General features: G+C 42.4%; 2 protein-coding genes across 4 annotated transcripts in view; one reads left to right on the top strand and one right to left on the bottom strand.

The window, feature by feature from the left end:
* The window catches only part of TM2D1 (TM2 domain containing 1), a 39,323-nt gene extending 28,991 nt beyond the window's left edge, over nt 1-10,332 (bottom strand). Inside the window, exons 1-4 of one of the 3 annotated variants that reach the window (XR_012640594.1) lie at nt 10,039-10,329; nt 8,641-8,714; nt 5,510-5,618; nt 888-979 (exon numbers count right to left, since the gene is read on the bottom strand). Coding sequence is in view for 2 of the 3 variants with exons in the window: in XM_074961614.1 (XP_074817715.1) it covers nt 888-979; nt 5,510-5,618; nt 8,641-8,714; nt 10,039-10,202 (439 nt within the window). In the remaining variant the exon portion in view is untranslated. Of the gene's footprint in view, nt 1-887; nt 980-5,509; nt 5,619-8,640; nt 8,715-10,038 lie in introns of all 3 variants that reach the window. The other 2 variants (XM_074961614.1, XM_074961613.1) reach the window with 2 other exon arrangements.
* Nucleotides 10,333-13,864: 3,532 nt separating this feature from the next.
* Nucleotides 13,865-15,564, top strand: part of PATJ (PATJ crumbs cell polarity complex component) — a 207,377-nt gene continuing 205,677 nt past the window's right edge. Inside the window, exon 1 of the mRNA XM_074961634.1 lies at nt 13,865-14,050. The gene's annotated coding sequence lies outside the window, so the exon portion shown is untranslated. The remainder of the gene's footprint in view (nt 14,051-15,564) is intronic.

The raw sequence follows: 15,564 nt of genomic DNA, 5'->3' as shown, positions 1-15,564 counted from the left end.
AGTAACTGATTCATAGCCTTTATATAACTGCTTTCCTACAGCGTGCTATAAGTTGTATAAATTGTTGACCTGTACTATGTGAAAGTAAACAAGGCATCAGTTAAGATTGTTATTGGAATGTTTACTGCAACTTTTCAGACCTACTTTTTTTAAGTGACTGCACAGAATTGAAGAACATTTATTATTATAACTGATATTTCTTGGGTTTTGACAGCTAAATTTTCTCAGTATACATTTTTGTAATGAGACTATTACTTACTGAAACAACTTAAAATCATTACACTACCCTGATCACCTTTTTAGTCACAGGCACTTGGACTGTTACCCAGGGATCCCCATCATGAAGGACAAAAGAGCAGAGGCCACATTGCTTCTCTCAACAGCATTGTCCAAAGTCAGTCCTGGGGTAAGCAAGCTCAATTCCCATAATTAATGCTTAACCATAACATGTATTTTCTCATCAACAGATGTCAAACAATTCCACAACAGAGGGAGTGCGGCTCAGAAAGGTTAAGTAATTAGCGCAAATTCATACAATAGAAGGGCAGTAAAGCTGAGAACAGAACATAGGCTTGCTGACTCTTAATCACATGCCCTATCCCCTGAACTACAGCACCTCCCCTTTGTCCCTACTAAGTTCAAGAGGAGCTATGTCCACTTAAATCACGGTGGGATTTGGCCAAAGAGCCATTCTAAACAGTTAAAACATGGACACAGTTCATTGCAAAAGGCTTTGCTTTCAAAGTGAAATAAGTACACTAGTTGGTAGATTTGAAAACAGTGAGAATCAGAGGTCAGTAGTTAAGACATAAGTATGTGTGTAAACTGCAATCATACAGATTTAATGTTTTATTATTTAAAATCAAAACAAGAAAAAAAAAACTCACCTAAGGCAGGATACCCAAGATAAAATCTATCTGCTCCCAACCATCCAAGAAATAAAGACAGAGCCACTGCCACTTTGTATGAGTAACCATTTCTGCCAAAAGACACAAGTAAAGATGACTTGGTTGAAACAAGATATTAAGTTGTGTATATTCTGAATAATTAAATTAAAAATGACAGTCAAATGACATACCTATTAAGTCTCCCTTTATGAAAGGGAAGACTTGTGTTGTTTAGCTTACACAATTTTAACATAGTCTTCAATAATTCAACATTAAAAAAATTAGTATAATACTATTATCTGTGTAGACATCCACTGTAACATGGACCTCAGGAGTGTACTTGGGCTCCAGCAGAACTTCCATCCTTTTTCTTAAGGTGGATTATCATTCTCGTTCAAACAAGACATGAGCCAGCTGTTGACACAATCCTAGCTTTCTAGAGTATTTCCTATCCACTTGTGTATTCTGGGGCACAATTTATTGAAAAGCCCCAGAATTGCACCAAATTTGCTTGGCAGGGTCAGTTCCAGGGCCAAGCAGTGAAACAGGAAGTGTCCTGGGCTAGATGGGGTGTCACCTAAGGTAGGCATTCATGGATGAGATTTGGGGAAGAAGTCAGCACTGGCCCATTAGTGAAAGTTGTGAGAGCAGCCTCGGATGAGGAAAAGGTCAGATAAGAAAGGACAAGTATTTAAGATAAGGATACATTTATTTTTAGATTCATCACAAATGAACAAAGAAGTTGGCCGCATAAAAATGTACTGATGGCAGAAGATGTCAAAATGATAGCTCTAAAGATGGAGGAAGTCCTTTAGTTATTCACACAGATATGGCACAAGCAGAAGTGAAAGGCTCCCTGGACTGTCTTCTGAGATTGCCAAAAAGAGTGCTACCTAGTATTAACTGTTGTAGGGATGTGGACATGCCCACTGCTAACTTTCAGTCACTTCTGAAGTGAGCTTAGTGCTAATCACTGAACCTAGAGATGCTATTCCTATTAACAATCCCAGAGCCATCCATTGCCACATTAGGGAAGAACCAGCCTTGGGAAGGCGCAACAGAACCAAGTGTCATTAGAACCTTAAAATATGCAACAATTCACTATTCTGACACTTGCATGGCCAAGTGTCAGCAATTAGTGAAAGTGGCCAAAATAAAGTCTTAGATACATACTTGAATAAAATATTCATTTTCACAAAGGCAGTAGCCAAGAAGGGGTGCAAACACCTTTAATAAATATTTACATTTTTGCTTATTATCTGGCTTTACTGACCCCACTACTGAGATCTTTACTCCTTCCACATCCACATTTCCCTCCTATTTCACATTCAAAAAACTGTTATCCTCTTCCGTTCATAATGAGCAAGTGCTGTTCTTAAAGATCACACCATTTGGTTTGATCTTCTAGTGCCTTTTATCAGTTCTTCAAAGACTTATGCCTATGTTTCCCATTTCCCAAGTAATCCCACTGACTCTAACAGAACTCATAGTGCCTAAAGTTAAGCACGTGCAGGGCCTACGTACGTTATCCAGAGAAGAACATGCTATGCCAGTTTAGAGCGCTCCTGGATTTGGAAACAACCATTTCATGTGGGAGCAATCAAGGAAAGACTCCCAACCTTTCTTGATGGAACACTCTAATGCAGAATTCACAGGCTTTTCTTTGAACAAGTGACTTCCACAGTATCTCAAAGAAAAGCCTGTGAATTCTGCATTAGAGTGTTCCATCAAGAAAGGTTGGGAGTCTTTCCTTGATTGCTGTTTACATATACACACGAAGCAGCTGTATCCACTTTATTCAACAGCAACACAGAGAGACAGCTTTATCTAGTGGACTGACATACTGTTGAGACTCTAGCTCTGAGTTCTAATAATTGATCTGCTACTTAGGGTTTGTCTACAGGGTGCTTTAGTCCGTACCAGAGGGGAGTAAAATTTTAGCCCACTAGCATATCATGCACTAACTGGCCTGTGTGGACTCTGCTGGCATGCACTAAAAATTCCCTAGTGCACATTCATGTAGATTAATAGACACTACTGAACTTTTAGTGCATGCTACCAAGGTCACATGGGCCAGTTAGTGGACAGCATGCTAGTGTGGACTAAATTTACACCTATCTTGTGCAGACTAAAACACCATGTAGACAAGTCCTAAATTGTGGCCTTGAGCAAGGCACAGCCTCTGATTCTCCACCATCCCATATTTAAGGTATAACAATACTTAGCTGCTTCAGAGAACTCACTGGTGTTTGCACAATTTGAAAGTGACAAATGTTATATAAATATCAATGTGATAATTCCATCACTTTAAAAATTATTTATGAATAAAATTTTCTTGTTTTAAATTCTGTTCACTTCTTTCTAGTAGAGGACAGTCAAGTTATCCAACAAAACTCAAATTAGGCATCGGAAAAGCTCAGAAAAGCACCTGGAGTGATGGGTAGGTTTACTGTTGTAGTGTCAAATATGAGGATACCTGTGCAGAATAATGTTACCATGACTTAAGGGATAAAAATGGCCTTATAAAAGACTGGTAATGGTTTTAACTATGCAAATATTCATTATAACTAACTGTATATAGACTTGACAACTTGTTACACCTATGAAAGTTGGGAATATTAAGGAATTTACCCTTCCTAGAAATGACAGCACACTACATGGCTTTGTGACATTTTTCAAGAGTGAATGCAAAACTCTGCCTGTAGCCATAGCTGAAATTTACAAGAGTTTTAAATAACTCAGCTAAAAGCAGTCATGGGAATGGTGAAGCCAGGGAAATTCTTTTAAGTAATCATGGGAAGAATACTGCTTTTAGTGCCTAATCGAGAGGTAGCACAGGAGGACTGTTCCAATTTCATTTCTTGAATTTTTAGTTCCCAGTTGTGAACCCAATAAAAATTTAACAAGCACAATACTGGGAATAATATTAATTCAGAAAAATCTAACAAGGTAAAAGCAACCTTAGGAATTGCTTTATATTCCAGTTAGGGAGGAGGGGAGCAAATTCTACCACATTAGGCTACATTTCATCTTGTTCTCTGGCTTCCATCACAGATGTGGCAGAGAGCAATAATTCTGATAGAAAGTGGTGGTCAGAATTTACTATGCAAGCAGTTTACTGTGGCTTGCTAAAATAGTATGTTGGCCTTCAGTGTGTTGAGTTTAGACTGTCCAACAAAATAAGTATAGAGAAATTAGTGGTGGAACTGGACTGAGCTACACTACACTAACATTTTGCAAGAAGGTGGCTGAGATAAGCAAACTGATGAATACTATGTATATCAAATAAGAGGGAACTGGCTTTCTCACTAGTGATGTAGGCAAAATTCAGCTAGGATTGCTGGAGCTACGATTTCCTAAGATTCTACAGCTGGACAACAAAAAAGACCAACTTTATAAAGAAAAGTCCTCCAGGATTCCAGTAAAGAGGACAAACAAAGAACGTTGATAAGTGTACTGTCATATCAGTGTTCAATACTGAAGAGTAAAAATAATAATTGCAGTGCTTAGAAAGAATCCAGACAACACTCTGCACTGTTCACAATCTGTATGTAGAACTAAGTCAGTTGAAAGAAGAAAAGGAGTACTTGTGGCACCTTAGAGACTAACCAATTTATTTGAGCATAAGCTTTCGTGAGCTACAGCTCAATGCATCCGATGAAGTGAGCTGTAGCTCACGAAAGCTTATGCTCAAATAAATTGGTTAGTCTCTAAGGTGCCACAAGTACTCCTTTTCTTTTTGCGAATACAGACTAACACGGCTGTTACTCTGAAATAAGTCAGTTGAGTCATCTTCACAGATCTGACTATCAGGCCCTTTGGAATGAAAAAATGTGTGTTTGTAGACATCAAGTCACTCAAGAGAAGAGGTGAGAATTGGTTCCTGTAAAATGGATATTTAGGACTGCTGGAACAAGATTTCAGTCCTCCTAAAGTTCACATTTTCCATGACAAGAAGCATTTCTGTTTCAGGACAATTGTTCAGCACAGTAGCTATTAATAGAACCAAAGGTTTAGGCTATGTCTACACTGCAATCAAAGGTGTGATTTGCATCATAGGTAGGCATGCCTGTACTAGCTTTAATCTATTTGGGATTCTAAAAATAGCAGTAAAGACACAGTTGCATGTACTTTAGAGTGGGCTGTACAAGCCGGCTTGGTACCCTTGCGTATGTACTTACATTACTAGATTGTGCTGAAGCCCATGCTACTGCGTCTTCACTGCTATTTACAGTGTGTTAGATAAATTAAATCTAGCATGGGTATGCCTACCAGATCTGCAAATCACACCTTCAACTGCAGTGTAGATATACCCTCAGAAGCAATATCAAAGAAAAAAAAATCTAGCACAGAGGTAGATTTGCGTACATAATTATATATTTTGCCTTTAAGCAATTTAACAGCTTTGTTAGAACATCTCTCAAGTTCCACACTAGTTAACTTAACATTTGCGATACAATGTTTCTAATAACTAATTCTTCTCACCTAATACACTGAAACGAAGTAGATTCATCTATCTTTCCCTTTTCCCTCCTCCCTGTTGCCAACACATGCTACACCATTTAAAATTAGTAACATAAAAACTGAGGCAAACATATTACAAAACACAATAATTCACTTACACATTACGACATGCAATAGGTTTGTAAAATCCAACTTCCTTTCCAGTAAAGTTGTTTTCATTGCCACTGTGATCCTTACAAGTAATATTTGGTGCTGGATGACATGGAACTGAGGACACAATATAGATTATTTAAATTGAGCTATAACAGGCCATGCACCATGGTGCACATTGAGATTCCAAAAATGCAGAGTGAAAGAAATAAGTTCTACCTGTGCACTGAAGTGCACATAGGCACCGACTCCACGGGTTCTCCGGGGCTGGACCACCGACGGGGAAAAAATGGTGGCAGCCCCTCTACCAGAACCTCCCCCTCCCCCCAGCGCTTCCTGCCCATCAGCAGGCCCTGCAGATCAGCACCTCCCTCTCCCTCCCAGCGCCTATTGCCTGCCACGGATCAGCTGTTTCTCAGCATCAGAGGCACTGGGGGGGAGGGAGCGAGGGTGCAGCATGCTTAGGGAAGGGGGCGGAACTGGGTGGGGAAGGGGTGGAGTGGGGGTGGGAAGAAGCAGGGTGGGGCCTTGGGAGAAGGGGTGGAGTGGGGCAGGGCCTGGGCGGATCACTCCCCCGGCAGATTAGAAACTCAGCACCTATGGAAGTGCAGATTCCCAATATAATACACTGCTGCGTGTGACTGATGACTGGGTCTTTCAAAGAGATACTATAACCTGTCTTGCATTAATTTTCCCCCCAGGATAAATGTTAAGCAAACACACAAATCAGATGACTCACCTAAATGTTACAATTTCTAGATCCTTAAAGTTTTCCTTTTACCATGGGTATAGCAGAAACCAACACAGCCAACTTAAGTATTATTTCTCTCTATGGTAAAGCATTCTAATTGCTTGAGTGCATTTTATTTGGCCAGTTTCTCCTCATCAAACTAGAGAGAAATACTGTTTCTCTTATTTTAAGTAATAACTGCTAAGGTTAAGAATTAGAAAAGTGATGTTTCCTAAAGTTTGCAGAACCCCACCTGAGTTCACAACTTGCCACTTTCTAATGCTGAAATCAGGCGTTAAGCAGGTCAACACTTCATGTCTTTTTCCTTTATTTTAATTCTGACTTTCAGTACTTGTAACTTATGTCAGCCTGACAAACAATAGCCCCCAGGGGCAAGAAGATAGTGTAGTCTTTTTTCTGAGATTGCCACTACAAATTGGACTGGGACTAAAAACTCAGTTATTAGGCAAGTCTGGTAGGTGGAATCTGAGGCAAAGGTGGACTTTTGAAAGCTATGTTATACCCATTCTGGTTCTGCATGAATGTGTAATGGGCATCACTCTGTGGGAAACTCAGGTTCAATTCCTACTCTGCCACAAATATCCTGTGGCCAAGTCACTTAAGTCTCTCAATGCCTCAGTTTCTTATCTGTAAAATGGTGATAACAGTACTACTCTATCTCACATGGGTGTTATGAAGATAAATACATTAAAGATTGGGAGGCACTCAGATACTATAGTGATGGGGGCCATATAAGTACCATAGGTAGGTAGATAGATACAAAGTTGTATTTTTGTTTAAGAAACAAAGAGGTTGAAGGTGGTTTTCTGATCTACTTAAAGAACAGGGCAGTAATTTATTCAAATGGTAAAAGCCCCAGATTATCATCCAAAATGTTGACATCACTAAGGCTCCAATCCTGCAGCTCAGTGGGATTACTCAAAAACTTGAAGTTAAACATCTGTGTTCACAGGATTGGTGGGGCCTAAAATGGTATTTCAGAATAGGGTCTGGAGCTTCTGGCAACCCCAATGTGATTAGATTATATGGCCACATATGGATTTAACTTTTTATTGAGATGCTACTCTGGAGGAAGAGACAACAGATGTTGCAGGGTCCATTTAGAAGAAAAAGGGAGCACATAAATAGTCTGGGATTTTCTTAAAACTGCCTAGAGCTGAGCAAATAATTCATAAAGAACAATTTACTTGATGAATTAATTTAGCCTCTTTCTGTTAACCGAATGTCTGAACTTACAACAACTTCCTGGAGTTTCTCTGTTCAAATTTACTCTGAATTAGCTGTAAATTATTCAATAGCTTGTTAGTTGTGACCGGTCTCAAGCCACATAGTATTGTTTCTGTTCACTCTTATAATCAGGAGCAGGGCTTGAAGGAGTACATGGAGCATGGAAGCTTTCAGAGCAGAGAAGATAATCAGGTTTGCAGAATTTTGTATTGCCAATTTGTTTCCTGTATGCCAGGGCTCTGATCAAGAATTGTCCCTCTGCTGTAATGAGAAATCCCCCTCCTTCCCAATATTGAATACTATATCTGTGAATGCTCCACAGTGTAAGCTTGAAATTAGCTTTCTGTGGCCATCTGAGTTAGTAAAATTATCACTCAAATATTTGTGGAAAGTGAATGCCAGAGGGGTACAAACACAGACAAAGTGTATTCAGTTTTAAATTTGAGTGCTCTCAGAACATTTTTTGCATTATTTGCCCAGGTCTATAACTGTCAGAGTCCACTATGTCACTCAGTCTGAGAACATCTGACAAGATGAACGCTATTCTATGTAAAATGAGTGATTAATTTAAGTATTTTTACCGGTGATACTCAGGTGAGTACCTGGTAATTTAACTCCAACACACACAGATATGTCACCTCCAGAAAAAGATAGCTTAATAACATCAAAAGTCTCCTGTAGTCGAGTGCTCCCTTAAGGAGTCATAACTGAAGAACATGAAGGTCTTCAACGTGGTTCTATTTTGAAGTTTGTTCTTTTAGTAAATATATACTAGATCTAAGGGGAGGGTTCATTTGTTTTAATTTTTATGAAAGGTAGAAACCTAGAGAATATACATCCCAAGTCAAAGAGATCTACAGAAACCAACCAACTCCCACACCCCAAAAAAACAAACCAACCCAAACACTAAACAAACTACTGGACTTGGCTCTGCTGATTTCTGCCAGTGTTTTAAGCATTTTATTTAACACTACTTAAAACAAAATAAACCCATACAGGTTCTCTATACTTTCAATGGAACTGCATACAAAATTAATTCCGTAAGAGTATTGTATTACATTTCAAAATAACCAAGTTGCAGGTCTACAAGGGCATGAGTTGAACATGTTCCTTGATAAATTCCTTTGATCAGAATGTATATTAGACTTCTGAAAGCCTTACCGTATGCTGTGTGATTTGTACAATTCAGTGGTTCTTGTGTGCTATTGTCTATTTTGGGATCTTCACAAATATATGTTCAAATAATTAAGGAAAACCATTTTTGTACTAAACTCTAACTGTTCTGTAACTCAATGTACTACACTCTCTTCACTCACCTAGGATTTGAGAGCTCTCAGTTCAGTCAGTTTTCCTTCCCCTAGTCTCATACAGCACTGAAAATAAACAGTAAATAAACTACTCTCAATCTTAACTATAGCAGAGCTGTTGCTTTGCTATAATACAGAAACACACGGCCCTAGGTTGCACAATTGAGTGCTGTTACCAATAACACCTGAGGGAAATATAAGTTGTTAACTCTTATAAGAGGAATAAAAAAAACTTCCCTATTAAAAAAGGGAAGCACCTCAAAACCAGCTTTTATTTCCTTATTTTTTAGGATGAGTGTCAATGCACACCAGTAGTCTATCAACTCATGACTGATTTGCTGTCAAGTATTTGGTTAAAAACAGGTTCCATCTACCAACACCACCCAACAGAATGTAAAGTGATCGTTTGAAAATCATAAACTGTTACACATCTACACCAGACTAATCCTGAACAGGGACTGAATTGTAAAACTTCCTACTTATGTTACCAAAGACTGAACTCCAAGGGCCAAATAAAGCAGGATAGGAAGTCAACTTTTCCTTGCTTACCTTCCACTTTTGATCTTCATTAATGTCAGCAATTGTCAAAAAACTATCAACAATTACCTTACTGGAAGGAGAGGGTGAGAGCCAGATGTGACCCCCCCCTTTAAACAGTCAGTAGCTTCCCAACAGGAATATGTCACCCCCATATTTCTACTGACTGCAGCCTGCAGATTCAAAACTACAGGCTGATCCCTCTCCTCCCAAATTTTGGAAATGAATTATGTCCTGCAAAACCATCACCCCGGGTGATTTTAACACTAACAAAACCGAAGGGAGACCCCCCCCAAAAGCCCCCCAAACCCCAGGAAAGAATCCCTCCCTTCCCCATTAACCAGCTCAGTCACTCTCCTGAGCTACTGTCACCATCGAGAGCCTCTGAAATTTCCCTACTAATGGGGGGGGGTGGGGGGAGAAGAGACACGCAGACCATCCCAAGCAAAGATCTTGCGCCCCTTGCTCTGTCCCCACACCCAGTATGGGGGCTGATCTCAGCTGCGGTTGCCGCAGAGTGGCCTGAAGAGCCGGGGGGGGGCATCCCATGGGATGGGGGGGACTAACAAGCCTCGTCACACTCCCTTTGACAGGAGCAGCAGGGGCTGGCCCTGGGACACAGGTGGAGGTAGCCACAGAGAGAGAGAGAGAGAGAGACCAGACGTCACCATGGTAACCGAGCCCCCCACCGCACCCCCAGCCAGACTCAGGATATTGCCCCAGCCTCAGCTCGTCGCACTTGAGCGGAGGCTCCCCGCCGGCAACGCCCTCCGCGGCGACACACGCCAGCCACAGGATGCCCAGCAACCGGGCTGCCGCTGCTGTTTGACGCCTCCTCAACAGAAGGAGCCGTCGCCTCGGCCGGGCGGCCACCATCATGGAAACCAAGCCCGGCCGCCGCGGCCTCAGCCCTAGGCTGTCTCGCGGGGGAAGGATGGCTCAGTGTGCAGCGGACTACTTTGCCCACATCAAAGATGGCTGCCGTATAGTGTCAATGGCGCTGAAGGCAAGCGGTGCCCGTTGCCGAGCCGCCTCTGTTTCCTCTACCGGTGGAAGTCAGGCTGCCCCTAGTCAAGATGGCCACCGCGTTCCCATTGTATTTAAAACATAGGAAGCTTGGGTGCCCTCACTCAGGGCGTCCGCTCCTCTCTATGGTTAGGAAGCTCGGCTGCTGTTCCCCCAAGCGCCTTGCATTGTGGGAACATGGAGGGATGGGCAGGCGAGTGAGCAGAAGCGCTTAGAAGGCTGGAGGAAGAATAACAAGGGAGAGGAGAGGGAGAAGGGGCTGGGGACAAGGTAGGGAGAATGAGAAGGAAGGGGGCTGGGGACAGGAGGGAGATTAACTCCATCCTCCTTCCCCCAGGGATGAGCTGTCAGGCTGGCCAAGGAGGCAAGGTGCTGTGTTCTAGATGCAGCCTCCCCGGAGGTGGGTTTGAATCCACTGCTGACAACAGGCCAGGGACTAGCAGAGATAAAATGGAATTCCCCTCAATTACAAACAGAGAGTTTTTCTCTCCGTCCTTTTAATGGGCATTTCAGACACAAATATGTGGGTGCGGGAAAATCACATACATAGGGAAGAAGAAAAGGAGGACTTGTGGCACCTTAGAGACTAACAAATTTATTTGAGCATAAGCTTTCGTGAGCTACAGCTCACTTCATCGGATGCATTCAGGGAAGAGGAAGCCAGTCCCTGAAAGTTAAGAAAAACAACCAACCAGAGGGCAGGCCAAAAAATAAAAAACAAAAAACCCCCCACCAATGTGATTTGTTATTGTCTGAGAGGTTTGTTTTTAGAATGTCATTTTTTAAAGAAGTCTCTAATTTTTGGCAGGATTGTGGATGGAGAGGAGCAAAAAGAGTATCTGCCTCATATTTTCCTCCAACCCAAACGTTGCTCATTGGTGGGAGAGAGGTTCCTGGACACTGGGGATTAATTTTAAGCAAAATCTCCAAGACTATAACAGGGTTCAAAGAAGAACTGGATAAATTTATGGAGGATAGGTCCATCAATGGCTATTAGCCAGGGTGGGCAGGGATGGTGTCCCTAGCCTCTTTTTGCCGGAAGCTGGGAATGGGTGACCGGGGATGGATCACTTGATGATTACCTGTCTGTTCATTCCCTGGCATTGGCCACTGTCAGAAGACAGGATACTGAGTTAGGTGGACCTTTAGTTTGACCCAGTATAGCCGTTCTTCTTTTAGCCGAAGAAATAAAATGCAGCTAGACATTTTAGTGCTATGACAGGTCAGGCAGGTTATAATTGGTTCTAGCTGACACCTACAAGGTACATTCTTTTCCTGCAGCTAAGTATTATACAAAAAGGTACAAAATTGTGTTCTACTTTTCAGAATGTTAAAGAAAAAACGAATGATTCCTATTGATCACTATAAATGACAAACACATTAACATCAGTAAATACCTAGGCCCTGTCTAGACTAGTTTTCCCACCATACAATTTTTTTCAAAATAATTTAAAATCAACATCTGGAAATACAGATTAAGCAAATGACCCAGACTACAAAATGTGGTTTACAATGCAGTTATGTCCAATCCACAATGGCCAAAATGACATGTGCTTAACCAAACTCATTTAAACCTGTGTTAAAAAAGGTTTCTTAACATTAGAAAAACTGTAGTGTAGACATGACATCAGGCTCCCTGAAACCACAAATTCCAAATCCCAACAGGGTCATCTCTAGCCATCATTTTTCTATTCAAGGATCACAGAGTACTTCACAAATTTTAATAAATACAGAACTTATCTTCACACTGGGGATTCTTGTACCAATGTACCTGCACCTGTCCAAATCCCTAGTGTCGATACACTGCACTACCATAAAAGAAACTTGCTGTTTCAAACTATGTCATATTGGTGCGGCATCAGTTTTCAGCTGCTGAATTGGATAAAGATGCTATAGAAATGCAAAGAATTATTAAAAAGTACTTGTTCAAATACAAACATCATATTACCTACCTTGTCCTCTTTTTTAGTTTATTTCACATACATCTAGAGTTTATCTCTTGTAGTGTTGAAGAAAACAAGTCAAGCCTTCAATTACCAGTCAGCACCTCTGAAAACAGTTTGGTTTTATAATAGTGGGTCACATTTTTACCCTTCGAGATTATTTACCATCCAAGATGAATGGTAATACTTGCTCGTATCTACCTGTCTTCGCCTCAGCTAACTAGAGAATTTTCATGAATGTAAAAGAACTAGGAATCAATTTTTGAACCATAAATAATGTAAAGAGTCATTTTTGGATTTATTTTATTTTGGAACATAGTATGACTGGGAGTCTTAGGCACTAAGATAATACAAACAATAATAATAATAAAGTATGTTTGTGTGTCACTGCTCTCTCTGGGTAGAATCAGAATGGCTCAACTGTGTGTCCAAGTCCCTATACTGCTGATGGCTAATGGCCATTCCTCTTTAGTTGGAGTGGTAGGAGCTAGTGCCTTTAAAGCAGGACAAGGCGAGTTCTAACAATGTTGCTGTTGTGAAGTTCCAAGCAACTGCAGCTTTCAGGTACGACAGCCATGAAATCCTAGCTAGCCACTGATTTGTTGCGCTATGAAGATCTGATTGACCCTTTCCAACAGCCTCTTCTAAAACTACATTTTCTTTTCATCCAGATTTTTATGCGCTATGTTTATAGGTATCTCAGAAAGTTCTTTGTCAAACACATCACCAGCCTAAAGTCTTTTGAATATTTTGCTTGGCTTTGTGTCCTCTTTCTATTTCCTTTTTATTACAGTCAGTGAACCCCTGAATTCCAAATGGCAACTTTGAGTGACTGTCCATGGACAGACTGAAATACCATGTTTTCAAGGACAATACAAAGCTTCCATCCAAGGCCCCAATCCTGCATGCGCTCAGGGTATTGCCAACTCCAAACATCCAGAAATCACATGATTGGCTTAAAACTCATAAGATTTTTTTTAAAAAAAAATCTTTGGATTCATTTTATTAAGGGTGCATTTGGGTCATATTTTAAAGTTTTCCTCCACAGCCATGAGGGCTAGAAATTTACTTATTTTTGTCTTTTTTATTTTTAAATGAAAGCTGAGATTCTTCTCTAACCACCTGAATCCAGGAGCTGGGGCTTTAAGAAAACCAACAAATATTAGAAGAGTTGACTTTTGTACTTTTGCTATGGCGAGCAGTGGCATTGAAACCAATGGGGCTAGGCAGGGTAGTAAAGCTAAGCCTGCGTGTAAGTGTTAGCAGGATCAGGGGCCAATATGGTACTCGGGCAATGAGAGACCCTAGTTAAAGGCTGCTCCGCTGCAGGGCCAGCCCTGGTATGAGTTCAAGAACATGTTTACATGGTGGAAATGAAAGGACCCATTTCTTTCACTCCCCCCAGCTTCTCCATCCCCCATCATCCCCTTTGCTTGGGAATAATTTGTGCTTTTCTTGTCCTTCTTTCCCTCTTGTCTCCCTCCACTCCTTTCTCCCGCCCCCCCCCCCGCCCTTCCCTATTTCTCTCCCCCCCCCCGAGTCCCCCTGCCCTGCGCCGAGCCCCGCACGGAGCTCGCCCGCGGCCCGCAGCGCTGTGGGTATGTGCGTACGCGGCGCTCGCCCGGCTGATTTCCTGTGTTGCAGGTGACGGTGAGGTGCGGTCAAAATCCAGCCGCTCGTTTCCGCCCAGGTGAGAGCACCGAGCAGACGGCGACCCGGGAGCAGCCAGGCCTTTTGCAACCCGCCTCTGCGGACCAGGTATTACACTCGGGGGCAGCTTGGCTTCCCTACAGCCTGGGACCCCCGTCTCCCTTGTCTGTTTCCTGCCCCCTCGCTGGTTAATGCTCCCGAGGGTAGGAGGGGCAATGAGCAGCGGCTGGGACTGGGCAGGTCAGGAACTTCCTGAAAGTTTGAGTTTCACCAATCCTCACCGGACAGCACCCCAAACCTAGTGAAGCTCGGGCAGGACTGCCTTTGGCTCTGCAAAGCCCCGATGAGCCAGGGGCTGAGCTGTCGGTCTAGGCACTTTTTATAGTGCCACAATCAACATAGTTTTAAACTACTCCCAGTCAGGGACAGTTCAGATTCAAGGCCCGTTTCAGCAGCAGCCCCACTGGTTCCAAAGGGGTTTGGCCAGCTGGTTCTAACTCCATACTCTGTCCAAGACCTGCTTGATTTGGAAATGGGGAGCTGATCACTTTCTGTCACTCTGAAAATGATCAGAGGTCTCTGTCATAGGCTTAGTTTGGGGGGGCAGAAATGACATGTGGGTGGCACATGGGGTCATGTGCCACCCCCAGATTTCTGCCTTCCGTTTATCGCAGGGGTTTTCAAACTGGGGATGGGGCATGGGGGAACGTTTGGCGGGGTGTGGTGGTGCCAGGCAGCTCAGGCCAGCCCTGTGTGGCAGGGCTTGGAGATAGGGTTGCCAACTTTATAATATTTAAAAAACAGACTTTGGGTGTTCAGTCAGTAGATTTGATTGGACAGGTTTCCTTTTCGACCACCTTTTTGGTCGAAAACCAGACACCTGGCCACCCTCTCCAAGTCCTGCCGTGTGGGGCTGTTCTGAGCTGCCTGAAGTCACCGCTTACCCCCCTGAGTGTTCCTCCACACATCCCCTCCCTGAGTCTGAAAACCTCTGTGCTAAATGGAAGGCAAAGATATGGGGGGCACGTGTTCCTGTGGTCCCCCCCCCCAAGTGTCAGCTCTGGTTTGGGGGGGCAATACTTCCCCATTTTCCCCCCAGTCTCTGCTCCTGCTGCATGTGAGTAGATGTAGCTGCGAGGATGTAACGGGCTCTTTATTTTTACATCGGAGGAAAATTAGTTTGATTATTGTGGGGGGATTGGGAGGAGAAAGTAAAACCTTTATCTGCACCTCTCCAGTTTTCCGTGTATTCTCTTTTCACATTTTTCATAGGTGCTGAGTGCCACTAGCTCTAATGGATTCGGCTGGAGTTTTTGGTGCTCAGCACTTCTGAAAACCAGGCCCCATGTGTCTTTAAACATAGACTTCATCTCCAATGCAAACGAGATATGTTTTTTCCACCAAGACATCTATCTCAATGTAAAGTCCTAGTGGAGACAATACACCGTAATTTTAAACTATTTTTAACAGCTACCTGTGCCTTGACTCCACTAGGACTTTACATTGAGATAGATATCTTGGTGGAAAAAACACATCTTTTCTGCTGTGAAGACACAGCCATAAATTTGTGGCAGGAACCGTCCATATTTTTGTGTATTGTACACCACTGAGTATGCTTTTTG

Source organism: Natator depressus, chromosome 8 (genome assembly GCF_965152275.1).
Source record: "Natator depressus isolate rNatDep1 chromosome 8, rNatDep2.hap1, whole genome shotgun sequence".
Lineage (NCBI taxonomy): Eukaryota > Metazoa > Chordata > Testudines > Cheloniidae > Natator > Natator depressus.
This window is presented reverse-complemented; position numbering and strand designations above follow the sequence as displayed.